This window comes from Vicugna pacos, chromosome 33 (genome assembly GCF_048564905.1).
Source record: "Vicugna pacos chromosome 33, VicPac4, whole genome shotgun sequence".
In the NCBI taxonomy this organism is placed as follows: Eukaryota; Metazoa; Chordata; class Mammalia; order Artiodactyla; family Camelidae; genus Vicugna; species Vicugna pacos.
This window is the reverse complement of record NC_133019.1, coordinates 12,451,909-12,478,814: the sequence shown is the minus strand read 5'-3', so window position 1 is coordinate 12,478,814 and position 26,906 is coordinate 12,451,909. Positions and strand designations below refer to the sequence as shown.

Sequence of the window (26,906 nt, the reverse complement as noted above, 5' to 3'; positions counted from 1 at the left end):
GCCCGGCCTCGCCCCCGCCGCTCGTGCCGCCGGAAGTGGGAGGTGTCGCGCGCGGGCCGGCGCTCGACCCCTCCCCCCCAGGCTCGGCCGCCCCCTCCCCCCGCTCCGCCCGCTCAGGTGCGTCCCGTCCCTCCCCCCTTCCCTCCCGGGGGCGCGGCGCGGGAGGTGTGTGCGGGGCCGGCGCGCGGGCTGGGGGGCTGCGGCGCGAGGGGAGGGGGGCGAGGCGGGGGGCGTGGAGGGAGCTGCGGGGACGGGGGCGGGGGTCCTGGCCTAGAAGTGGGACGGGGGCTGGCAGCCGGGCGGTGGGCAGAGGGCCAGGTGCTGAGGGGCTCTGGCCGGAGGAGGCGGCCAGCTGCGCCAGCCCCTTGCGGAGGGCGGCCGCGGCCACCAGCGCTGCTTCCCCCCATTGTCCCCATCGCGACCGTCCCCCAGTCTTCCCCGAGGACCCGTCGCTCCTGGCGTCGCCGTCTGGCTGGTGGTCGCCGCCGGATTGCGGTGCGCGGCTTCCCTGGGCACCTTCTGCTTTCCGCTCCCCACCGCAGCCTCCTGCCAGATGTCCCTTGTCCCCCTCCTCTCTGGGCTTTCAGCCACGGAGTTGCACGTAGAACCCGTGCCCTGTGGTTCTTCCGTTTACCAGGCACCAAGGACCCCTGACCCGGGCTCTGCTGGGGCAGGATATTTGCATCTGAGCGAGCAGGAAAGGCGACCTGGGGCCCATTTTCTCCTGGGAGTTTGTGTGATGGGGGAAACTGAGGCACAGAGTGTCTCTGGCCTGGGACTGAAGTGTTGACACAGCCCAGTCTCCCTGCCTGCTCTGTGAGGGCCAGAGATGTGCCTGTGATGCTGTTAAAATAAAAACAAGAATTTAAGCCCATGTTACGCCCCATGCCCCCACCCCCAGATACATATATTTTTTTATCATTTCTCTTCATCATAGAGGGCCCTGAATTTGTCCTGTAACGTAAAGAATGACCTTTTGATCTAAGAAAATCATCTGTCCCAGTTCCCTTACTTGGATTACCCTGTTTTTCAGCGTCTCGTTTTCATACTGGGGTAACCAAGATTCACATACCCTTGCACCTCTGTAGTAAGTCTGGAAGAGTCTGTACCTTCCTCAGTCAGTGGTTGTCAAATTCTTCCCGTCTGTGGGGAACACAGGAAAAGTGAAAGATCCTTTGCCCAATAAAGTATTGGCTTTTCTCTCACACACGAACACCTCCAAAAATATTCACTTAAGGCAATGAAGAATGCTTTTAATGTAACGGCTGTAGAGTGATTTTAAATGACTTGTTATTAGGCCCCAAAATACAATCTTTGTAAGTGATGATAGGCAAGGTAGGTTTGTGCACCATTTGGAAGAGTCTCACAGACTATGTGGTCTGCTGTCTGTGAGACTGCATTTCTGCCTAAAGTGAAAAAGCTTTGCACAGATACATGTATACGGTGATGTTTGCGGATTGATGTCCCCTGAGACCTGTCGCAAGTAATGACCTTTTTAGTACCCTACTAGAGAATACTGTTGAGTCTTTTCTCCTGGAGCCCAGCTTTTTCTTTGTGTTTCGTTCCTGTTGTGACTCTGTTGTATGGACATCCTGAGGGGGAAAGATCCATTTGCTTTGAAATTTTGGAACTTGTGGCCTGTATTTTGTTTCTGAATGAACAGAGCATGATGGCGGCACCTGAGGTGGCTGGCGCGGTGGCCACCGCTCCCAGTCCTCCAGAATCCTCTTCTAGTGCGTGTGCTTCCAAATCAGACGAAGGTCTCCCAGATGGTCTAAGGTAACGTGTGGATTGCCGACCTGCAAGGTTTCATTTGGGTAAAGGGCTTTGGAGATGGGCTTCTTCTGGAAGTGTCGTTGGCCTTTCCCCTTTTTGGCTTTAGTGGCATTGCATTAGATTAAGCTTTTTAAAGCTAAGGATTATCTGATCTGTATTTGTGTTTCTGGTACCCAACCCAGTATCTGACACCCAGCAGGCATGCTAAATGTTCGTTGAGTAAATAGAACACAGGGGCCAAACTCATTTGAAAATGCAAATATTTCCCACCTTATGTTTATTTAATTATATGTCTTTATATTATACCTGTATATATGTATTTCATTCTACATTATATACATGCACGTAGACACATATATATGTACACACGTATATTTATATGTACTTATTTATCTATATCTATCTATAGATAAATAGATAGCTTTGGTAATATGGCTTCCTGCCTCATGTATGTATTTTGCCTTCCATCTAAATTCTTTAGGGCAGGAACTATGATTACCCAACCCTACATTTTACTAGGTTACAATGTTGTACTGGGTTAACGATGTATCCTCCTTCAACTCTTTTGTAGGGTACCTAGCATCTAAGACAATAGAGAACACTGTTCTCACAGCTTTATATGTGTTAACACATTTAATTCTCATAACAGTCCCAGGAGGTAGGTGCTAATACTGTCATTCCCATTTACAGAGAGGCTAGTAACTTGCCCAAGGTTACCAAGCTATGTTGGAGTCAGTGTTTGAACCCAGGCTTGTCTGACTCCAGCATACTTAATAAATATTTGTTTAAATGAAGAGAAGTTTGTTAGTGAGGCATAGTGGAGAAAATGTGAAATAAACCTAACCATAAACTTGGATCTTCATTTTATAAATAAAATCAGCCGCATACTACTGGTAATAATAAGAGCAGCTAAGCTTTATTGAGTGTTTACTGTGTGCCGGAGCCAAATGCTTCATATGCTTTATCTTATGTAATCCTCACAATAATCCTGTTAGGTAGGTAATATTATTTCTGTTTTACAAATGAAGTTCAACAACTTACCTAGAGTTAAACAGCTGATAAATAACAGAGTCAGGATCCAAACCCAGCTACTGTCTATGCCCAAATTTATAATTAAGAGTCCCCCACACCCCACTTAATTCCCAGCAAGGAGTCAGCTTATAGTGTTTATAAAGATTTTTATGTCACAAGATGCTCTCTGCATCATTTTATTTTGGACAGGAAGAACTGTTGAGGTAAGAAAGGCACAATGACCTGGAGCCTCAGTCAGTGGTAGTTTGGGGGTACTTAAGTGCATCAGTTGATAGAGTCAGTTTTATTTAAAAAAAAAAAAAGGCAAGGAAATTTAACAAGATTTGGTCTTTATTCCTGGGTGAAAGACTCAACAGTTGCGAATGTTGGATGTCATTGTAAACAGGTTTTGAAGATCTCTTTTAAAAGCAGTGTGTTACATGGTTGTGGCAAACAGTAAAACAACTTCTGGTGTTATCTGTGATAACTTGACACTTGTCATCTGGGATAACATTTCTACTGGCAGCTTCAGTTTTGGATGAAATTTGCCTACTTCAGACAACTTGAAGGGAAGATGCTATGCTCTGGAAAACTGTTGGAAGAACCTAAAAAGTGGTTCTGGTCAAAGATCTGTATAATGAATTTGAATGAAAGTTATTTTTGTGAAATAAAAGTAGAATAAAATAATACTTTATTGATTAAAATACCCTGTGTAACCAAATTAGTATATGTACTGAAATGAAATATTCTAACACTAGGCTATTTCATTTACATCCCCTCAAGTCTCTCCCCCACAATTTTTGGCTTTCCAGAGTCTTTTTTGTGTGATCATTTACTGCAGACTGTCTTTAAAACCCAAATTCTTCACCACCACCCTGTACTCCCTGCATGTGGGATAAAAATTACTGGGTGGAAACTGAATTCCTTTTCATTCTGATTATTTGGGGGCGGGGGTTATACAGTCTAGTTTTGTTCTTCTGGTGGTTATGGTAAAACCATTGTGTATTTAAGCCTCTTGAAGATTGGGTGAAGAGAGAAACTTTTTATCTTCTGTTTCTGATAGCCCCAAAGACCCCGCACAGAAGCACAAGAACCCACCTCTGTCGAGTGTAAGTAGCCAAACGATAACCAAGGAGAGTAACAGAAATGCCCATTTGGAACACCCAGAGCAGAATGCTGGTTCATCGGCAGGCGACACCTCAGCAGCGCACCGGGCGGTTTTAGGAGAAAACTTGATAGCCTCAGCCCTCTGTCTCTCTGGCGGTGGGTCTCAGTCTGATTTGAAGGACGTGGCCAACACAGCAGGAGAGGAGGGGGACACATGCCTCCGGGAGAGCCTCCACCCTGTCACTCGGTCTCTTAAGGCAGGGTGCCATACACAGCAGCTGGCCTCCGGGAATTGTCCTGAAGAGAAGTCCCCACAAGCCTCCATCCTAAAGGAAGGTAGCAGGGACACAGGCTTGGATTTCCGACCTGTAGTGCCTCCAGCAAATGGGGTTGAAGGAGTCAGAGTGGATCAGGATGATGATCAGGATAGCTCTTCCCTGAAGCTTTCTCAGAACATTGCCGTACAGGTCAAGTATCAAGTTTCTACTACTAAATGGAATTTGGGCTTTTGATTTATTTTTTTGGAGGGCAGGAGATATTTCTTCATAGTTCGTGGAGAGCTGCTCTGTCTCTTTTTTTTTTTTTACTGGCAACTCTGATAGTGCTTTCATACGGTGCTCTGCAATGACTTCATTGTAGTGTTCAACCAGTAACAGCCAATGTCCAGTCATGGCAACTGGGAACTTCATGACCTACATATAATCTCTTTCACTGAGGAAATGATGAGTGTAGGTCATTAGCATTCATGTTTCCCATCTTTGTCCTTGCAGGAGGAATCCTGGTTAATTCTCTGACCTACATCTTTAGACATACAGTGTATCCTGCCTTCTAGTGACTGCTGTGCTTTGTCATAGAAGGAAGGATTTGGTCCCTAGGTTGTAGGGGCCCAAATTCTTACCTCAGTCTTGAGGCTGAGATCAGTTGTTGGGTCTTGATCAGGTTATTTTGTGGGATAAACGCTTAATGCTATGTGGATATTAGTGTACACCTGGCAGAACTACAGTTCTCTTGCTATGAAACTGATAAGGGGAATGAGCAAAAAGTTAACTTCTTAGTTACTTGTGACAGATTTCTAGGTGAAAGTGCCAGAGTACTTTTGCTTCTTAAAATGTCTTTGAACATTTCTGAATGTAATTGTTTCTTTCTTTATAGACCGACTTTAAGACAGCTGATTCAGAGGTAAACACAGATCAAGATATTGAAAAGAATCTGGTAAGTATTTGAACTGTCATTGTTGACATATGAAGCCATTAATGCAAAAGATCTAGAGTCACATCATCTCAGTTGGAAAAGGTACAGGAATCTCCTTTACAAAATCCCTGACAGATGGTCCGCTGACTTTTGCTAGGTCACTTCCAGAGATGGGACGCTTACTACCCGTGAAGCAGCATGTTGCATTTTGAAAATAGCCCTTACTGTTAGATCTTATTGTGAGGAGGACAGAACCACTAAAACTTCTTGTTACAGTTCTCTCTTGAGCTTTGTGCAGTAAATCTAAATCCTTTTTACTTGTCAGACCAAAATACATTTGGAGTTTTTTTTTTAGTGCCTTTTCTTCTTACCCTGCAAGTCTGAACTTTTCCAGGTAAGACATCCCCAGATGTTTTAACATTCTTCTTTTCTTCATAGGATGTATTTTTCAGTCCTTTCATCATCCTGGTTGCTCTTTCACCTAGACATGGTCCATCTTCTCAGGGTTTCTTTTGAAGTGTGATCCTGAGAACTGATGTAATACTGCACATGCAGTATAATTACTTCACAGCACAATAGGACTCTTGTCCTCGCTCTCGTTCTAGACACTGTTTCTTAAGCTTACCTAGGCTTATTTTGGCTGTCGTGTCACAGTGTTGAGCTTTCAGTCAAACTCCCTCAAGTCTTCCTCCTCTGTATTGTTTAGTTGTGTCTTCCCATTTTATCCCTAGGTAACTGGTTTTTAAAACCTTAGGGAACTTTGTTGTTGTTAAAGTGGTCCCCTTGCTCCATCCTTGGCATTTTGTGGCCAAAATGTGTGTGTATGGACATCTAAATGTCTGTTTTTCAAGAGGAAGGATAATGCAGGGAAGGGCACTCTAGGATCAGGAAGAGGTCTTTAGGGTAAGATGTGTTAATTGGGTGAAAATAAAGAGGAAAACCAGATAAGAAAGTGGATATTTGATGCAAGTTGAAGAAATTGAGGGGCAGTGGGAAAGAAGTAAGTTATTGGAGCACATTAATCACATGAAACCAATAAAAATTTTTAAATAGGGAGTAGAACTCAGGAGTTATTTATAGCAAGCGAGTAAAAAGATCCTAGAGATGAGAGGCTTGCTGGAGCTGTGCTGGGTGAGAACCAGGCGAGAGGAGAACCTCCAGGGAAAGGGGGAGACGTCGCCTCTTCTTGAGCACTTACTCTGAGCGCTTTACGTAGAGTATTTATTTGGTCCTCACAGTTGTAAGGTGGGATTTGGATCACCATATAGCAATTGAAGGGACCAACTAAGAAGTTGTAAATATGCTTAAGCATCAGTCTGAAGCAGGGGTGGAAACTGGCAAGCACTGGGCCAAGAGAGGCCCAGGGTTGTGTTTTGGTTGGCTGTGTTCTTTTGGGTGGTGGTGTGGCCCACATGCTTTTGAAAGGGCAGTGGCACTAGGCAGATATTAAGCTTGGTGGCAATATAAGGAACTTGGCTCCTGTTTTATTTGCTACCCTTTTCATGCACTTATAGTCATTGCCCACTGCCTGCATTTGAAATTGTGACTCGTGTTTCTTGGAACCAATTCGGCACCAGTGAAACGAAGTAACAATGTGTAACCCTTTGGCTTGTTAAGATAGATGAATTGGATCAAGTAATTGACTATGTCTTAAAGTTATCCATTTGTATGTACTAAGAGTATGTACCTTGAGACATCTTTCCATGAAGCCTAGTGTTTTTCCCCCATCCTGTGTTGTTAGAAAGATGCATTATGGACAGAGAAGTTACCATAAAAAAGTAAAGAGAGAAGAAAAGAATCCTCTAATCTATTAGTTTCATCAATTGGTTCCTAACCTTTCTTTAACTTTTCTTAGGTTAAGGTTCTCTTTCAGAATCTTTGGAAAACTTTGAATTCTCATCTAAAATTTTTATACACACCTACCCATAAACCTCAGTTTCAGAATCCCTTTGAAGATGCAATGCTAAGGAGTCATCTGTTTAGAGCCTTGGTCACATTTCAGTACATAGACTAAGGACTAGCTGATCTCAAAGCTAAAGTCCCATTTTGAAAATTTATTTTTTATTGTCAGTGTGATAAGTTTTTCCCCATTCAGTTCTAAAACCTTTCCTTTCTCTGAAAATAGTTACTGGGGATTCGGTATAGCTCAGTGGTGTATAACGTGTGCTTAGCACACACGAGGTCAGGAATTCAGTCCCCAGTACCTCCATTTAAAAAAAAAAAAGGTAAAAAAAGAAAACAGTTATTGTCTGCTGAACAAATTCAGTTTAATGCTCTGTGTACATTTTACTTGGGCTACCTGATACCAAATGTGTTTTACGTAACCCTCTAACTTAGTGTCCCCTTGGAAGGTAATCATTACCTTTCTTGCTTTACTGATGTGGGGAAGGCAGAGCGAGCTGTGGCCCTCAGAAGCTTTCCTTCTGCTCCCTACTTTTTATGTGAGCTTGCCGATTTGCCCAATCTGAATACCAAGTTCCCCAGACCTCTTCGGTGGGTCTGTCAATTTTTAGAGCTGCTGACCTGTAAGGAGTCCTGTTTATGGATGCATTTTGAGTAGGTATCTGTTCTTTGTTTTCATTTGTTCTTTTTTTCTCCTAACGGATAGTAAAATACCCTCTTTCTCTTATTCCGCAGAGCTGGGATTGGCAAACTTTCCCTGTAAAGGGTCGGATAGTAGGCATCCCCGGCTTTGAAGGCTGCCCGGGCTCTGCTGTAATTGCCCCTCTGCTGTCGCAGTGCGAAAGCAGCCAGCAGGCCGCCAGGCATGGCTGTGTCCCTTTGAAACTCTCATTTATAAAAACGGGTGCTGGCTGGATTTGGCCCACCGGCCGGAGGTTGCCGACCCCTATCTTAGTGCAGTGTTGTGTGATAAAATTTCCTTTAATGGTGGAACTGTTCTTTATCTGTGCTGTTCAGTATAGTAGCCGCTAATCATCTGTAGCTACTGAGCACTTGAAATGTGGCAAGGTGACTGAAGATCCAGATGTTTAAATTATCTTATCCTAATTAACTTAAATTTACATAACTAGGAGCATGGCTAGCAGCTCCAGTATTGGGCACTGTAGCCACAGAGCTCTCCCTGGTGCCCTGAACAGGCACATGGTGAATGTTTCTTGCAATTAAATTGGGAGATTAAACTTTTCTTCTGTTGTTACCAATAGGATAAAATGATGACAGAGAGAACTCTGTTGAAGGAGCGTTACCAGGAGGTCCTGGACAAGCAGAGGCAAGTGGAGAATCAGCTCCAAGTGCAGTTAAAGCAACTTCAGCAAAGGAGAGAAGAAGAAATGAAGAATCACCAGGTATTCTGCTTATATTAAAATTGCCAATAAATGAAGCTACAGTCCATAATCAAACTTTAATTTTGTTTTCAAATTAATAGAAATAAAAAAGCAGTATTTAACTTTTTAATGGTTATCACAGAATTTTAAGGATAAAAAGAACTTTGAGGGCATCGTGTCCTGAACTAAAACAGAAATAAGAGTTTGGACAAGATGCCCTCAAGATTCTTTTTTATCCTTAGAATTCTATGATAACCATTAGAAAGTTACCATGGGAAAAAATTTTAAATTAGAAGAAAATTTAGGAGAATATTTGCATACCTCAAGTTCAAGAGTTCATTTCAATCCAGACAGAAACCTCAGAAGATGTAAAAAAATTTATTATATATAATTTACTTACATATAATTAAAGGTTTTGGTATGGCAATGAAAAACAGTGAAAAGATCAATGTTAGGCCGAGAGAAAATGTTTATAGCACATCTGATGAAGGGTTTAAGATCCATGACATTCTGAGATTCCTACAAATTCAAAGTAAAAGCCAAATAGTCTAGAGAAAAACCAGGAAAGTTTATTGTATTAGTTTCCTGTTGCTGCTGTAACAAATTGTCATGAACTTGGAGTTTAAAATGACACAAATTTATTATCTTACAGTTCTGTAGGTCAGAAATCCAACATGAGTGTCACTGGGCTAAAATCAAAGTATTGGAAGGGCTGCATTCCTTTCTGGGGACTGTAGGGGAGAATGCATTTCCCTGCATTTCCAGCTTCTGGAGGCTGCTTGCATTCCTTGACTTGTGGTCCCCTTCTCCATCTTCAGAGTCAGCAGCTTGCATCTCTCTGACAGTTCTTCCCTAATCACATCTTCCTCTGATCACAACTGGGAAAATTTCTCTGCTTTAAAGACCCATGTTGTGGTTAGATTGGGCTCACCCAGGTAATCCAGGATTATCTCCCTGTCTCTTTTGCTGTGGAAGGTAACATTGGTTCTGAGGATTAAAACATGGGCATTTTTGTGAGGAGGGCGCTAGGGATTGTTTTGCCTACAACAGTTATAAACAGTCATTCTCGGAAGAGGAAAAGCATATGGGTAATAAATACATGAAAATAAACAGCCTTACTAGTGTTGATCCATTTATACAGCAGATATTTTTTGAGTTCCTGATCTAGGCTCTGAAGATTTAGTGAACGAAACATAGTTTCTCCTTTCATTGAATGTTTATTCTAGTTGGAGCAAACAGACAATGAAAACAGTAAAAGAATGGGAAGTAGTGAAATGCTCATTAAAACTACTAGATACCATTCCTCCCTCTTTCCCAAGAGATTGGCAAAAATGAAGTAAGTTGTCAAGGGTAAGGAAAAATGAACTCTTTTCAGACATTGGCAGAGAATGAACTGTTAAGACCTTTTTAGAAAAGATATTAGGAATTGTCAGTGAAAATTTAAAATGTATATATACCCTAATCTAACAATCTCATTATTAGGAGTCTATCCTACAGAAGTAAAAGGTCTTGTATGAAAGTATAGACATGTAGAGTGTTTATTGCAGTGTTGTTTGTAGTTACAAGAAACCTGGAATCAACCTGATGGACTTTTACCAGAGGGTGATTGGATAAATTGTATATATACATATCATGTCGTGTTATGCAGGTATTTTTCAGTTTGATCTATATTTACTGAAAGTATGTCCATGTCAGGTGAACAAATCAAGATGCAGAATAATGTACATAAAATGACCTCATTATAAAAAAACAAAAAAGCAGAGAAATATGTAAGTAAGTACACATGTATCTGTGTGAGAATGGAGAAAGTTGGGAAAACGTGGTACAAAACAGTTAACACGTTGATTACTTTATGGGTGGAATTGGTGTGAATTAAGGGTGACTTAACTTTATCATTTTTTAATTGTTTGACTTCTTAATTACAAATGTGTGTGTGTGTATACATATATACATATACATATATATATATATATATATAGTTAGATAATTTAAAAAGGACAAAGGTAACCCCTATGCATAATAAAGAACCATAACCAAATAAAGCAAGACCATGTTTGCTGGAAGTAACAAACTCCCACCCAATGCAAGAATGCCTTGCTCAGCAGTCTTCACAGGTGTTCGTCATTCCGCCTTTATTTGAGCACCAGTAATGGAGAGCTTATTGCTTCACAAGGCAGTAAATTCCATTTTTGAACAGTTGTGATTGTTAGAAATTCTTTCTCCTGTTGAATTGAAATCTGCTTTATTGTAACTTACTCCCTTACATCTAAATACTGGCTTTTGGAACTACTCATCAACCAGGTTCCTTCAGTTCAGTTCAAACTCAATAAAGTCAGTATGTTAACTTGTGATAGTTGAAGGTAAGCTTCAGACCAAAAGAACTAATTCATTTCCTTCTTTATTTGTGTGTGACTGTAATTGTGTGGGACTCAGGAGATATTAAAGGCTATCCAGGATGTAACAATAAAGCGAGAAGAAACAAAGAAGAAGATAGAGAAAGAAAAGAAGGAGTTCTTGCAGAAGGAGCAGGATCTGAAAGCTGAAATTGAGAAGCTTTGTGAGAAGGGCAGAAGGTAATGATGCTGTTGAGAATATAAACCCTGTATGTATATGTATGTTTGTACATAAGGGGCTGGTCCTGTTTGTGTTTTTAGCTTCTTTTCTTTCGGTCTAATTTTTATTTGAAAAACAAGTGCACAAATTAAAATACTCCAATGACTTTAGCTTTTTCAGCACCCAAGGTTAAAATTTTAAAAAAGTATTTCAGGGCCGCATTAATATGTTGGAATAATAGCAGCTAATTGTTGGGTCCCAGTTATGATCAAGACTTTGATATATATCCAACACGTATTTCGCCTGCTTTATCTGACATTTTACAATTCAAGCTATGAGACTACTTTGATTATATTTATGTTATTCAGCACCAAAAGCAAATTTCAAATAGTAGCATTGTAAGGTGTTTGGAAAGAGTTATTTAATGGATCTGTGTCCTCTTCTGGGTACTATAGCATGACTAAGGTGGGCAGAGAATTTGGTCATATTTTCAATTTTCCAAGTTTCGCAATGTGACCTGTTAGGAAATCAGAATAGCTATGAATATTGTGATTTTATTTAAATTCTACTACAATGTATTTTTATTTATCAAGAAAATCTTAGCTTGCTAATGTGTCTGAGAGCTAAGTGAAAAGTAGCAGGCTCATTTGCTAAATCATTTCCCAAATATGAAAAATGGTAACTGTGAAAGGATATTTTAGAATAATTGGGAAGATTTGAATGTGGATCACATATTAGATAATATTGTATCAGTGGTAAATATTTTGGGTGTGATTATGGTATTATGTGATTATGTAAAAGAAAGTTTCCTGTTCTTAAGAAATACTTGCTGAAGTTTTAGGGATTAAGTATCATGATGTCTTATAACTAAACCAACTTTAGATGGTTTAGAGGGAGAAGTAAAGTAAATATGGCAAAAAATATAACAACTGGTGAATCCAGATCCAGGCATGTGTTCATTGTACTATTCTATTCACTTTTCTGTTGGTTTGAAATTTTCGAAGAAAAAGTTGCAGGGGTCGGGGTAGATATAGGGTGGAATTAGCCAGGCAACAAATAGGGAAAAAGACATTGCAGGCAGTGGGCCTACAGGTGAGAGTGGGTAGCAACTGAGACACGAAGCAGTGAGGAATGAGGCTGGTGAAGTAATCAGAAGACAGATCACAGAAGGCTCATATACTGCATTAAAGAGTTTGGTTTTTTCCCCTGAGAGTGAGAGACTGAAGGATTTTAAAGAGGAGGGCGGGTATCAGAGGATGAGATTCGCATTTTATTTATTTATTTTTAATTTAAAAATTTCTTTAATTGAAGTATAGTTGATTTACAATATTATATTAGTTTCAGAGGTACAACATAGTAATTCAAAACTTTTATAGATTGTACTCCATTTAAAGTTACTATAAAATATTGGCTGTAGTCCCTGTGCTGTGCACTGCTATATCCTTACAGTGTATTTATTTTATACACAGTAGTTTGTACCCTGTCCCAAGTTGTGCCCCTCCCCACCCCCTTTCCCCACTGGTGACCATTTGTTTGTTCTCTGTACCTGTGAGTCTCTTTTTGTTTTGTTATATTCATTCATTTTATTTTTTAGATTCTATATGTAAATAGTAATACAGTATTTGTCTTTGTCTGACTTATTTCACTAAGCATAATATTCTCCAGGTCCATCTGTGTTATTGCAAATGGCAAAGTTCCATTCTATTTTATGGCTGAGTAGTATTCCAGTATGTGTGTGTGTGTCTGTGTGCGTGTCTGTGTATGTGTATATGTATATATGTATATATATATATACATACACCACATCCATTTTAACCATTCATTTGTTGCTGGACATTATCTGTTGCTTCCATGTTTTGGCAATTGTAAGTAGAGATTTGGCAATTTAGTTAGATGATGATGTCAGTTGGAAAACGGATTGGAGAGTGTAGAGGACCAGTTAGGAGACTTACCTGTCAGAGCCTACATTAGAATAATGGTCAAAACTGAAGCAGTGCAGTGGGGAGGAGAGAAGTGAACACATCTGTAAGATGTTAGTGGTAGCACTAGTAGGTGGGCTGGGAAGAGTTAGGGTAACTCCTATAGGGTTATTTTATAAAATGTCTTATCCATTTACCCATTTTACAAGTTTCAACTTAAATTCTACCTCCTTTATGAAATCTTCCTTATCCATTTCTTCCTGAATTAATTTCTGTCTCCTCAGAACACCTATCCAGCCCTCTGCCCATTTAGCACTTACTTTTATATTATAATGTACTCTACATTTTTTCCTACCTGTGTATGTCTTGGCTGGCCATTGATATCGTAAGCCTCTTGAGGAGAAAGACTAGACTCTCTCTCTCTCTGTGTATTTAAAATTAAAAAAAAATTCTTTTGTGTTCTTTTATAACATTTAGCTCAGTACTATGTATCTGGTAATTATTTGACAAGTATTTGTTGAATCACTGGATAGGAAATTAAGAGAATTTCACATTGATGTTATATAAAGATGAATTTACTTAATAGAAATGTGCTAAGGGGTTTGTGCTCTTTGAAGGTAGTCACTTTTTAATGTAATGATAATTTTTAAAGAAGACACCCTGTTTTTGAATTGACAAAAAAAAAAAGACCAAATATTCAGTTTAGTCATGTATTTTTTTTCCTCCTTGATTCTTGGATGCTTTATAATGGACATTGTGTTGCTTTTGGGCGACACTTTCTGGTTCCCAGCTTGCATCCTTCAAGAGTTTTGCTGGCATTAGAAAGGTGAGTCTTCCATGCCAGTTCCTTTCTAGGGCTGAACTTCTTTTTAAATTCCCTGCCTGTAATAGTGACTCATCGAGAATGGCAGCAAGTAGGGCTCTTTGGGAATAAAAGATGGTGAACTTGTGCTTCAGGACATCATCAGTTGATTCATAGAGAGAGCTTGGGACAAGTAGCAGAAACATTACAATATCAAGCAAGATTCTTCTTTTTTTAAATGCTCTGAGTTTGCCTGATGAACTCGTGATGGAATGATGGGTAAATAGCAGATCAGGGGAGTTAATGTTGGAAGCGTTCCTTTGGATGTGATACAAAAGTTTATGTTAAATTGAAATTGACAGGATGCATGAGGATTCTTTTGGGAAATTTCTCACCAAATGCTAGTATATTTAACTGGTATAATTTGAAGTCCTAATAACTTGTCTGGCAATCAGTAAATCTAGGGAGTATTTCTTGGGTGCAAAGCAGTGAGTCAGACTGTTGCAACATCCCACATTTTGACCACAGCCTTCAGTCCTTCCAGCTTTCTGTCTCATTCCCAGGAAATGTACACTTTGACCACATCAAGTCCTCTTTCTTGTTTATTGACTTCATTCCATTTTCCACCAGTCTTCCAGCTCCTGGGGAGTATTTCTTTCCCTAGCCAGCCTAGATGTGCAGTCCATTACTTGAATTACTCCCTAACCATTACCATCAATTCTGTTGATGCTTGTTCCGTTCCTTTCATTTTTCCACAGTGCTGCAGTCCTGAGTCAAGTCAGCCACCTCACCTCTTTATTCTTATACTTGCGCTGCTCACTGCTGCTGGAGGAAATCATACAACTGTGTGTCTTGGGGCCCGGATAAATTTGACTTCCAAAAACACCTGGATCCTCAGGGCTCCCTCTTCCTTTAAGGGCTGTCCCTGTTACCTCTCTTTCTGAACTTTCTATGTCCAGTATTTCTCTCCTTAGTCTCAGAAGATGATCTTGCCTTTTATTTCACTGAAAAAAAATAGGGGCCATCACGTAAAACTTCCTTCAGTTTCCAGTCAGCAGATGCACCCATCCTTTCTTCCTGCCCTTGTATCTGAGTCTAAACTTTCTGCCTCTGTGTGAAACCTGTTCCCTCTTGCTTCTCACTCTTCTCCATTAAGCAGCACCACTGTCTCCTCCAATCCTAAGCTGAAGAACTGAGTCATTGTAAATTCCTCCCTTCAGCGCCTCTCCACCATGTCTGCTTTACCAAGTCCTGTACATTCTTAACATTAATGTCCTTTGCTCTCCATTCTCTGTGCCACTCTTAGTTCAGGTTCTTATCAGTTCTCCTCGCTTTCTGAGGTAGGCTGCTGTACTTCCTTTGCTTCCAGTCTCCCTCCATTCTCATTTGTCTGGTGCACAGCTACCCGAGAAATCTTTCTAAGATATAAATCTGATAATGTCATTTCCCTATTTAAAATTCTTCATAGTTCTTAGGGTAAAGAACTGTATTAAACTCTTTAGTTTAATGTAAGAGGCCCTCAAATATCCAGTCCCTGTTTAGGCCCCTAGCTGTATCTTTTACCATGCTCCCAAACACTATGCTAGTTTATACCTAACTACTCATAGAGTATCCTGAACTCATTTCAAATACAGCCCATATCAACTGCTCTAGAAAACTTCCCCAGACACTGCCTTTATCTTCCCCCTCACACACCCTGACCATTTTATTTAGATGACCCTCCTCTCTACTCATCTAGTGCTGTGTATACCTTTATCATAACACACCTGATGGTCTTTTTTGTTTACTGGAATGTTCCCCCATTATATAGTTAGCTTCTTGAGGGCAGTTATTTCAATTATCTATTGCTGTCTTTTTTTAAAAAAAAGTATAAACCTCAGTGTCTTAAAACAACAACAATATTTATTATTTCTTGCAATTCTTTATGTTGATTGAGTCTCAGATGGGCGGTTCTTCTAGTCTCCATTGGAGTCATTCCTGTAGGTGCAGCTACATGGCTTCTGGGGCTGGGATATCCAGGATGGCTTCATTCATGTTTCTGGTGCCTTGGCAGGGACACCTGGAAAGCTGGGCTCAGGTGGGACCCGGGGATGTCTAGGCCGTTATGACTCTGTCTCCACACTGTCTCAGGACTTTTTCCTCTCCAGGTGGTCTTTCCAGCCAAGGAGCCAGGCTTCTTACTTGGTGGCTCAGGGCTCCCAGGGCTGCAAAAGTGGACGTTTCCAGGCTCTCTTAAGGCATAGACTTGGGACGAGCATGGTGATACTGCTGTGGCCTTCTGCTGGTTAAAACGAGTCACAGGGCCAGCCCAGATTCAGTGTGGGAGGGGACTATGAACAACATAAGCACAGGAGGCCTGGTTCATTGGGAGGCTCCATCTTTGGAGATTTGCTACCACAGCAAGGAACACATCTTACTTGACTTTTTCTGCTCAGCATGTAATAGGATATTTTAGATACGAGAAATCACAGAAGTTCTGTAAACAGGAGTAACATAGTTGGAGATGTTTTAGAAATATGCAGAGTGAATTATGGGGAGAGACAGAGGCTGGGACATCAACAAGTAAGCTCTTACAGGAAAGTGAGTTTATAAGAATCATTGTAAAACTAATGGTGGTGGAATGAAAAGGAAAAAAAATGGATTCAGGAGGGATTGGCGTCTGATTATTTTAAGGATTAGGACAGAGAGAGAAGTCAAAAATAGCTTCACTGTTTGGACCCTGGGTAACTGTGTGCTGCCATGGACAGTAATTGGTAAGTAGAATACCACTTCTAAATTTTGATGGTAAAATAATACTTTTGATGATATGGGACACTCGAGTGAAAACTCAGCAGGTGATTAGATATGGGAGACTTGAATATAGAATATAGAAGAGATGCTGTGTCTTCCTTTGGAGTTGACTGACTGCATCTAGGTGATAGTTAAAGTGATAGAAGTGAATTTTCTGTGGGAAAAAAGTACAGAGTAGGGCTTAGTCCTGAACTTGGAGGTACAACTGCAGTTTGGGATGAGAAAGAGGAAGATAAGGCAAAAGGAATAATCCGAGAAAGAAAGGGGTTCCATTTAGAATAGTAGTATATGATTTCAGAAGGGAGGAGATAGTTAACAGTGTCAGAAACTATAGGATAGTAAACGAGAACCAGGTCTGAATAAAGGCCATTGATAATTATTGAATGTAGCCAATAGGGATTTTTAGGCAGGGGGATTGGGTTATTGGATTTATTTCCCCCCCCAATAGTTTATTATGAAAATTTCAAACATTCAGAGAAACTATAGGTATTGTAAGTTAACACTCACTACCTAGATTCAGCAATTAATGTTCTGCTAAGTTTGTTTCGGCCGTATCTTTTTCTTTATCCACCCCTCTTAGTTTTTTATGCATATTTGAGTAAGATGTAGTCATCAGTAACTTCACCTCTAAACCCATAAACATGTATGTTATTAATTAGAAGTTAATATTATTTGTGTTTTTAGACTTCAGTATTGTCTGTGTTTCCTTTTTGTGGTAATAAATTATATATGCAGTTTTATATAAATCTTAAGTGTATCGTTCAGTGCGTTTTGACAAACGTATATACCTGTGTAATTCAAACCCCATCGAGAGGATACACCATTAACCCAGATAGTCCGTCACACACCTTCCCAGGCATTCTCTGTCCTCACTCTCCCAAAGTGCTTGTTGTTCTGATTTTCTCACCGTAGTCCAGTTCTGCGTGTTCTAGGACATCACAGAAATGAAGTCATATAATATGCACTCTTTTGTACAAGACTTCTTTCGTTCAGCATAGTGCTTTAGATATTTTTTCATTTTGTCTTTTTTTATTCTTGAGTGATACTCATTTTGTTACTAGACCACAGTTTGTTTATCCATCCTCCTGTTGATAGCAAGAAGCAGTTTCCAGATTTTTGACTATTACGAATAAAGCCACTGTGAATATTCAAGTGAAAATTGTTGTCTGATCATATACTTTTATTTCTCTTGGGTAAATTCCTAGGAGTAGAATTGCTGGGTTATAGGGTAAATGCATGTTTAGTTTTATAAGAAAAGGCCAGACATAGTTCCAAAGTGGATATACCATTTTATACTCTCTCTGTCCAGTGCTTGAGAGTTCTGGTCGCTTCATATACTTGCCATTCAAGTGGTTGTGCAGTGGTACTTCATTGTGGTTTTAATTTGCATTTCCCCAGTGACTAATGATACTGACTACTTTTTCCACGTGCTTGTTGGCCATTCATTTATCTGTTTTCATGAAGTGTCCTGTCAGATTTTTGGCCTCCACTCCTTTTTTGGGGGTTGAGGTTTTGGCTTTTTATTATTGTGTAGTAGAAGCTCTCTGTATATTCCGAAAAGAAATCCTTTGGTAGTTACATGTTCTGTGAAAAATTTTCCTCCACTCTCTGCCTTAGCTATTCACTTTAGAATAGCATCTTTTGATGAACAGAAATTTTAATTTCAGTGATGTCTAATTTATCAAGTTTCCCTTTATGATTATTGCATTCTCTAACCTAAGAAACCTTTGCCTACCCTGAAGTAGCAAAGATGTTCTCTGTTTTCTTATGGAAGCTTCGTCATTTTAGCTTTACTGTTTGTGTCTACAGTCTACCTCAAATTAATTTTTGTGTATGTTAAGAAGTAGAGGTTGAAGTTCACTTTTTTCCCATGTGGATATCCAGTTGTTTGGCACATTTTGTTGAAAAGATTTTCCTTTCCCCATTAGGTTGCTTGATACCTTTGCCAAAAACCAAATGGTAGTATGAGTCATTTGTATAAGTACTGGGTCTTTTCTGGGTACCGTACCAATCTATTGCATTGATATATTTGCCTATCTTTATGCCAGATCACACTATTGCAGTTATTATTGCTTTATAATGTCGTGAAGTCTGGTAATGCAAGGTCTTCTGCTTTTTGTTCAAGATTGCTTTGGATAGTCTAAGTTGTTTGCATTTACATATATATACATACACACACACACATGTATATATTTGAGAAGCAGCTTGTCAGTTTCTGTAAAAACAAAAATGAAACTGGTGAGAACACAGTTGCTTTGAATCTATAGATCAACTTGGGGGAAATTGACATCCTAATAATATTGAGTCTTCCAATCCATAAATACGAAATATCTTTCTGTTGATGTAGGGTTTTTATTTATCTTAGCAACATTTTATAATTTTTAGTGTACAGGTCTCACACATCTTTCTTTACGTTTTTAAAGAAAATTATTCCTAAGTGCTTTATGTTCTTTGACACTATTATAATTAGGATTTAAAGGTTTTAAAATTTTCCAGTTGTTTCCTGCTGGTATGTAAAAATAAAATTTATTTTTGTATATTAACTTGTATCTGCTGCTTTGCTGAATTCATGTATTAGTGTATTGGTCGTTTTATAGATTCCTGAAGATTTTCTACAGAAACAATCATGGCGTCTGTGAATATATAGTTTTATTTTTTCTCTCAAATCTTAAGCCTTTTATTTCGTGTAAATATTACTGCGCTGGCTAGAACTTCCAGTACAGTTTTGAACAGAAGTGGTAGAGTGGACATCTTTACCTTGTTCCTGCTCTTAGGGAAAAACTGTTCTACATTTTGCCATTAATTTTGACAATAGCTCTGTTTTTTTGTTTTTTTTTAATAGATGCCCTTAATCAGATTGAAGAAGTTCTCTTCATTTCAAATTTTGTGAGAGTTCTTAAGATGAATGGATGCTTAATTTTGTCAAATGTTTTTTCTGCATTTATTAAAATTATCAAATGTTTTTTCTTCTTAATTCTGTTAATACAGTGAATTATATTGATTTATTTTCAAATGTTAAACCAATTCTCCATTCTCCACTTTTTCCTGCTCTGGACAACCTTAGCAAATGGTGATGTGAATATTTTTACTTTCAAGTATCAGGCCACTTTAAACATTATTTGTATATATCTGTAGTCAGTGCTTAGAATAACACTTCCTGTAACATACCTGGCAGACTGATTTGGGATTTTACTTTTGCCTCAGTGTCCCTTAGCAAGCTTGTCTTTCTCCTCTTAGTCTTGTTCTTGGTTTCTTATCTTACAGAGAAGTGTGGGAGATGGAACTGGATAGACTCAAGAATCAGGATGGTGAAATAAATCGGAACATTATGGAAGAGACGGAACGGGCCTGGAAGGCAGAGGTGAGTTGAGCTGCTATGTCTAAGGCCTTGATTTTGGGGTTCCAGGTGGTGTGTACTTTTGGTACCATATTATTACCACTGAGCTCTTTAAATATTATACCATAGAGCCGCTAGGCATTGTTTTAACCAGCTAGAGGTAGCTTTGTGTATGTAAAAATTAATAAAGTGTTTGTGTGTGGTTTCCTTAGATCTTATCACTAGAGAGTCGGAAAGAGTTGCTGGTACTAAAACTAGAAGAAGCAGAAAAAGAGGCAGAACTGCACCTTACTTACCTCAAGTAAGTACTTTCCAATTCAGGGGTATTAATGGCCCTGCAGTTTTGTAGGTTTTTGGGATTTCTTTTTAGGTTTTTGAAACCCTAGGCCAGCTAGTTTGGCACTTAACTCTGTCTTCACAGGAGGTCATCTCTGTGTGGTAGTACTTTGTTCAGTGAGTTATCTTCCCATATTCTGAACTTCCTCACTCTCTGACTCTTCCCTTTTACTGTTTTTTTTTTTACAGTTTCGTACTTTTTATTGTATTATTTCCAGATGGATAAATGGTATCTCTTGTGCTGTCAAGTGTAACAAATATGTCTTTGGAGATTTGTTTCTCATACAGTCATTTCTCCTCTTTCTGCCATGAAATCTGAAGGACCCCTGTGGCATTTTCAGCCAGACAGGAACCCTCTCTGCGGTTGGTCCTCTTTCTCCAATGCTTAGCTTACAAGATGCTGGAGTTTAAGTGAGGCAGACAACTTAGAACCTTGGCCTTCTCCTGCACCTTCTCCAGCCTCTTCACTCCAGGCCCATTAGCCAGCTGCTATCCTGCTGTCTCAGAGAGTTAGGAGTCGGGCTTTCTTTAATTCTGTAAATTACTGTTGGTTTCTTGAAAGGTCAACTCCCCCAACACTAGAGACAGTTCGTTCCAAACAGGAGTGGGAGACAAGACTGAATGGAGTTCGGATAATGAAAAAGAACGTTCGGGTAAGTGTAGTGATGGGTGATCACTGAGTCAGAGTTAATCTGTGCTTAAACACTGCAATAGGGAAGGACCTTTTTCTTGGCGTGTAGGGCCTGTTCTACCACTCGCCTTGTTTTTCTGCTACAGGATCGTGCTCTTTTGTAGAGAGGCTTGCTGTGCTCAGCAGTAAAAAATAATTCTTTCTTTTCTCCGTTTTCTAGGACCAGTTTAACAGTCATATCCAGCTAGTGAGGAACGGAGCCAAGCTGAGCAGCCTTCCTCAAATCCCTACTCCCACTTTGCCTCCACCCCCATCAGAGGTAACAGGGCTGCTTTGGGGAGGCTCCCTTTCTGTGTTGGCGGCCGAGCCTTGAGTCTTTCACTTGTTCTTTTTATGAAGATATCGGGACCATCCTTATTTGGTACAAGAAAGAGTTGCTCATGGATTTCTGCCCCAGTTTCCTAAACCTTCGTTTTCTTCCTTTCTCTCTTGTCTTCTGCCTTTTCCCCTCTGCAGACAGACTTCATGCTTCAGGTGTTTCAGCCCAATCCCTCTCTGGCTCCTCGGATGCCCTTCTCCATTGGGCAGGTCACGATGCCCATGGTCATGCCCAGTGCAGATCCCCGTTCCTTGTCTTTCCCAATCCTGAACCCTGCCCTTTCTCAGTCCAACCAGCCTTCCCCTCCCCTTCCCGGCTCCCACGGAAGAAACAGCCCTGGCTTGGGTTCCCTTGTCGGCCCCCATGGTCCACACGTGCCCCCTGCCGCCTCCATCCCGCCTCCCCCAGGCTTGGGTGGTGTTAAGGCTTCTAGTGAAACTCCCCGGCCCCAACCAGTAGACAAACTGGAGAAGATTCTGGAGAAGCTGCTGACTCGGTTCCCACAATGCAATAAGTAAGTATCTTTAAGAATTAACTAAAAAATGTTTTTCAGAGAAATGTTTATGGGCTAAAATGGGAGAGGATTCATAGATCTTCCCCATGAGTCTAGCATAGAATCTCTCCCCCTGAACATGTATCTTTCTTAGGGCCCAGATGACCAACATTCTTCAGCAGATCAAGACAGCACGTACCACCATGGCAGGTCTGACCATGGAGGAACTGATCCAGCTGGTAGCTGCGCGACTGGCCGAGCACGAGCGAGCGGCAGCCAGTGCCCAGGTGAGAAGAGCTGGCGGGGGACTCAGACCTGCTGAGGTGTCGGGAAAGAGGCGCGTTTCAGAGCAGTCGGGGGTGGGAAGCAGCACTGCAGCCAGGGGTATCTAACCTGCTTTCTTCCTCTGCTAGGCTGGGAAATAAATGATTTCTTTTTGTTAAACGCTCTGTTACTCAGACGTTCTTCCCTCACTCTGACAACGTTTCTGCCCACAGCCACTTGGTCGGATCCGGGCCTTGTTCCCTGCTCCGTTGGCCCAAATCAGTACCCCAATGTTCTTGCCTTCTGCCCAAGTTTCATATCCTGGGAGGTCTTCACATGTAAGACTCTTTTCTTTGCTGGGGGTGAGGAGGGAGTGGGTTTATAGGTGGAGTGCAGGAAGGAGCCATCATCTCAGCAGCTGGGTTTGTTGACAGCCCCATCTGGGAAAATGCAAGAGCTCTGTATTTGAATTTTTCTTTCTTTTGTAAAATCTTGTTGCTGCATGGAAATAGTAGATGGAATCATGGGCATAAAAGGCAAGGAGATCAGAGGTTCCTTACTCTTTTGATGGTCCCGCCTCTGCTCTGCAGGCTCCAGCTACCTGTAAGCTGTGTCTAATGTGCCAGAAACTTGTCCAGCCCAGCGAGCTGCATCCAATGGCATGTACCCACGTGCTACACAAGGAGGTGGGTGCTACATACCTTCCTCATTTTCCACTCTGGCTTTTAGACAGCTGAGATGATTTAATTTTCTTGAACACTTTGTAGTGTTGATGCTCGTCATTAATGTCTAAACATGAGCATAAGGCTTTCAGTAAATTGTGGCTTCTACACCAGCAGCATTCAGAATACCGGCAGCTAGGATCTCCCACCTTCCTTCTACCCCATCCCCTGTAGGGGACTGGGCTGTATAAACAGTACAGACTAGAACACTGATAGTCACTGTCTTGGAAGATTGACAGTAAGGTATACATAGCTATCCATTGTTTCAGATGTCCCATTGCCAGGAGAGTTTGCTTAGATGAGAAGAATGGAACAGGGAACCTGAATATGAGATTAGTACCTCTATTAACAGAATAGTGTGAAGGCTTGCCTATTAGAGATGATCTTCACAAACTGACAAGTTATTCCTCTCTCATTATGTTACCAGACAGAGAGAAATCTCTTAGCAGCAGGGATGATTTCTTTTTTACCATTTTGTTCATTTTGTTTTTCTAAGAGGGAGAAATTGAATTTACATTGAAACTTTTGGTAAGGGAAAATCCTGAATAAGATTCGAAGTTGATGGGTTTTAAGAGGTGGAAACCCATCTCAGCCTAAGTGGATCATAAAGTGGAGCAAGCCTAGATAGTCAACAAAAAGCAGCTTCCTACACTTGCTAGCTGATTTTTAACATTCCCTGTAAAAAGAACAGGTTCACCTGCTCTAAAGGCTCTCTGGGAGGTAAGAGCCGACGAAACAGCCTGTCTGGTCCCCCACAGGGAGCTGTTCTGACTTAGTAAACGTTCCTTAGACCTGTCGAACCTTAACGGCACTCTCTTCGCCTCCTCTCCATCTTTCCAGATCATCCTGAGGTATGTCTTTCTTTCTTTCCAGTGTATCAAATTCTGGGCCCAGACCAACACAAATGACACTTGTCCCTTTTGTCCAACTCTTAAATGATGGACCTGACTGGGGAGGAAGAAGAGGAGAAACTGATGTGAACAGGAAGCACGGGTTCAAGATTTCTAAACCTCTATATTTATACAATGACATATACTCATGCCATGTACATTTTTATTATATAGGTGATGTGTGTATAGAAAGTCTGTATTCATATGTTCGTAAATGAAAGTATGTATATTATGCAGAAATGGTCTGTCCCCCTCACCCTGCAGTTCCTTCAGGGGAAGCAGATTGTAGGTAAGATGATGTTTAGTTTGGCCTTGAAATTATGATATTCTTGCCTAGGGCTGTTTTCAAACACAATATAAAAACCATCTAGGAAACTGCTATTGCTTTAAGGCCATCCTGCTTTGATTTGGCTCAGCCTCTAGTCCATTTTCTTAAGGCTCATGTATGCAGATTTGAACCCTGGTGCTCACCTGCTGTCCAACCAGATGCCTTGCTTACTGAAAGCCTCCGGAAGCCTCAGTGTGTTGTTCTAGCCCCTCTACTCCAAATGGATAAAATGAGATTGATTGAGGAAAAAAAATGTAACCCTAATAGTTTGACTTTTCATTGAATATTTTACTGTGTTAACACTCATTATCTGTACATAGACAGTAGGTTTACAGAATATTCTGTTTGACGTCAGCAAAATTCACAGTCCAAGAGTAACAACATAACCAGGTCCCATTTCCCCAATGCTTCCCACAAACTTCTGTGCACCCTACTTCCTGGATAGTCATCTCTTTAGAAACTAGCACAGCTCACAGGTCTTTCCTGGGCCAAGCCATCCTTTCCACCAGTGACTTGGCTTCTGATCAAGCTTGGACAGACCAACATCGTGAAGTCCCCACCTCTTCCCCTTCACTTCCGGTCTCTGAGTCTAGCTATCCCCCTCCCCCCTGAAGGTTAAGGCAGTTGGTTCACGACCAAGCGGTTTGGTGACCTTGGGTGAGCTCCAGGCAGGCACTGGGGTGAGGAGATGTCTGTGCAAAATTACTTTCAGAATGATCTTGAGATACGAGTTTGAATTTTTGAAGCAAGAACGCTATGGGGACATCTTTTCTGTCCTGGGAAAAATGGAGACCAAAATGACATGAAGAGGGAAGTCTGGATTTCCAGTTCATAAGCCATTTGTTCAATGGATAGCTGTCTGGAACCGGATCATTTTTCCACCTCTGCTTATTGAGCACTTCCAGTTTCTAGTCTGATACCTAGGAAAACTGTGTTTCTATTAGAACTTTGAATGTTTTCCTATCCTTTTATCTTTATTCCTAAAGGAAATGGCTTCAGCTCTCTTCTCTTTTGGAATTAAACAAGTACAAATTAAGCATTAACTTTTAAAAACTAGCTCCAGGGGAAAGATATTATTATATTACCAACAGCTGAATTTTTCCCATTCTGGGACCTGGGAAATAGCAGTACATGTCAGTGTAACAGAGACTTTTCCTTTCAGATCCAAATGATTCTCTCCTCTCTGCTTTTGTTACCCTTTTCCTTTGTCTTTCATCCTTGCCTATCAGCTCATGAACATACTCTGTCTTCTCTTGTCTTACTTGCTCAGGTTTATTGACTGGTACCAGTATGAGGAGCTGGACTTCCTGGGGTCCCCTTGGCATCTTGTAGGGTGATTAAAATGGCCTGAGTACTCCCCACTGTAGAGGTCAGACAACCCACTTTCTTTGGTTAATGAAATATTAATGTCTCCAGTTTGGTAGTTGTCATGAACAGGGAATGTGGCAAAATGGAAGACCACTTCTTTTGTTCTTTTCATCTGAGGTGGGGGGATTCATTTTTTATCTTGTACTCTTCAGATTTTTACCTCCCCTCAACTTTGCAGCAGCCTTTGGGCCACCTGTAGTATTTTTCAGTATCCGATGAAAATTTAGAAATTAGAAATGGGTGTAAAGAATATTCTGTTTCTTTTTCCACAAATCTTTGACACCAAAGAAGTAAAGAGAAAAACCCAGGGAATAGGGGGGCCTTAACTGCTTCCTAGTGAGAGGCCCTGGAAAGCCAGCGGCCGCAGGACTGTGTGGTGGAGGGTGTGCACGGGAGCCGGGCCTTGTCGGCACTCTTTTCTCTTTCTTGTTCAGGGTCAGTCCAAGAGCAACACTTAAGTTTTGGCCGCCCTGGTCCTCCCTTCTCCCTCTGTCCACTGCTTGCACTGGTAAAAGCCGTGCAGACCCATGGGAACGGCCCCTGATGCAGAGTGGAGATGGGACTGTCATTTTTCTGGAGTAGAATTTAAAAATAGAAATATATAATACATATTTTTACAAGCAAGAAACCGTGGTCAAGATTCTATTTATGCTTAAGAGTTCGTGATTTCAGGGTAGAAGGGAAGAAAAACCGTAAAAAGGAAAGTAAGTACAAGTTTTCTCTTTTAAAGAAAAAAAGTTGGATGATGAGACTTACTAATGAAGGGGTTGAGTGTTATGCCCTGGAAAGAGCTGGGGAAAAGCCAGTTTTCCCCAACATAGGTCGAAATTCTAAAGCAGAATATGGCATCTTCATTTCACGGTAGCAATTCTGGAAGTTTATTTACACAGTAAGTTCCGAGTTGGAAGTGGATGGCCCCCAGTCTTCCGGTCAGTCTTTGTGGTTATGGGGTGTTCCCAGTCAGCCGAAGCAGCACCAAGTGCAGTGGGAATGAAGACTCAGATTTGAAAAAAGAACTGTGACTCAGTATTCTTGTTTTATTGGTTTATGGCTTGTGGGCAGCTGGCTGAGGCCAGGGTCTCCAGAGGCCCTCCTTGTAGTTCCCTCTCCCTCATCAGGTAACTCCACACTCTGCAGGTCCCATACCTGGAAGTGGTGTGTTGAGCAGCTAGGAATGGGATCCAGTGGTACAGTAAGAAAATTCAGCTCTTCCCACTAACACTGGTTTATCATAGGCGGCTGGGTTAGAATCGATAGGGAGGAAATGAACTTGGTCCTCACTGTCTAGCCCAAGAACCAGCCTGGGTACCCGAGTACTATTAGAAGCAGGGAGTAGAGAGCAGGATAGGGGCAAAGGATAACCTCCCTCAAGAGGTTCTTGGGGTGAAGGAAATAATCCCTGAAGCTGCCATCCTTGCTCCACGCAGCCTTGATACTGAAGGTGATGATGCTAGAGCCAAAAGGCCCTGTGTTCCTGACACTCCTGGTATAATACTAGTGCCACTGTGGGATGCCTTAGCCAAATAAATGCGGGGGACCTTAGGGTGAGAAGGCAATGAAACTGCTCTGTATTATGTCAAGATCTTACTATTACTTACAGCTGAACAGGAAGAAATCCAGGCAGGGTATAGGGCACCTGTTGAATGAATCTTCAGGATTCTGATTCTAAGGATTAGATAGGAGACGTCTCCTGTCTATTCTTCTTAGCACCTCAGCTGCAAAGCT

At 41.1% G+C, this 26,906-nt stretch overlaps 1 protein-coding gene across 4 annotated transcripts; it reads left to right on the top strand.

Annotated features, from left to right (window-relative positions):
- Positions 1–13: 13 nt before the first annotated feature.
- Positions 14–24,071, top strand: RNF214 (ring finger protein 214). 4 transcript variants are annotated; one of them, XM_072953968.1, is made up of 15 exons: positions 14–117; positions 1,664–1,779; positions 3,851–3,896; positions 5,047–5,106; positions 8,250–8,390; positions 10,803–10,942; positions 19,698–19,794; positions 19,983–20,071; positions 20,669–20,759; positions 20,958–21,056; positions 21,254–21,630; positions 21,764–21,896; positions 22,107–22,211; positions 22,464–22,559; positions 23,469–24,071. In XM_072953968.1, the coding sequence occupies exons 2-15, from the start codon at positions 1,667–1,669 to the stop codon at positions 23,532–23,534; spliced, it is 1,653 nt and encodes a 550-aa protein (XP_072810069.1). In that variant the 5' UTR covers positions 14–117; positions 1,664–1,666; the 3' UTR covers positions 23,535–24,071. The 4 variants fall into 4 exon arrangements, with proteins under 4 accessions (XP_072810069.1, XP_072810068.1, XP_072810070.1 ...); XM_072953967.1 differs by having other exon boundaries at positions 3,851–4,361; XM_072953969.1 differs by lacking the exon at positions 14–117 and adding an exon at positions 127–165.
- The last annotated feature ends 2,835 nt before the right edge of the window (positions 24,072–26,906 follow it).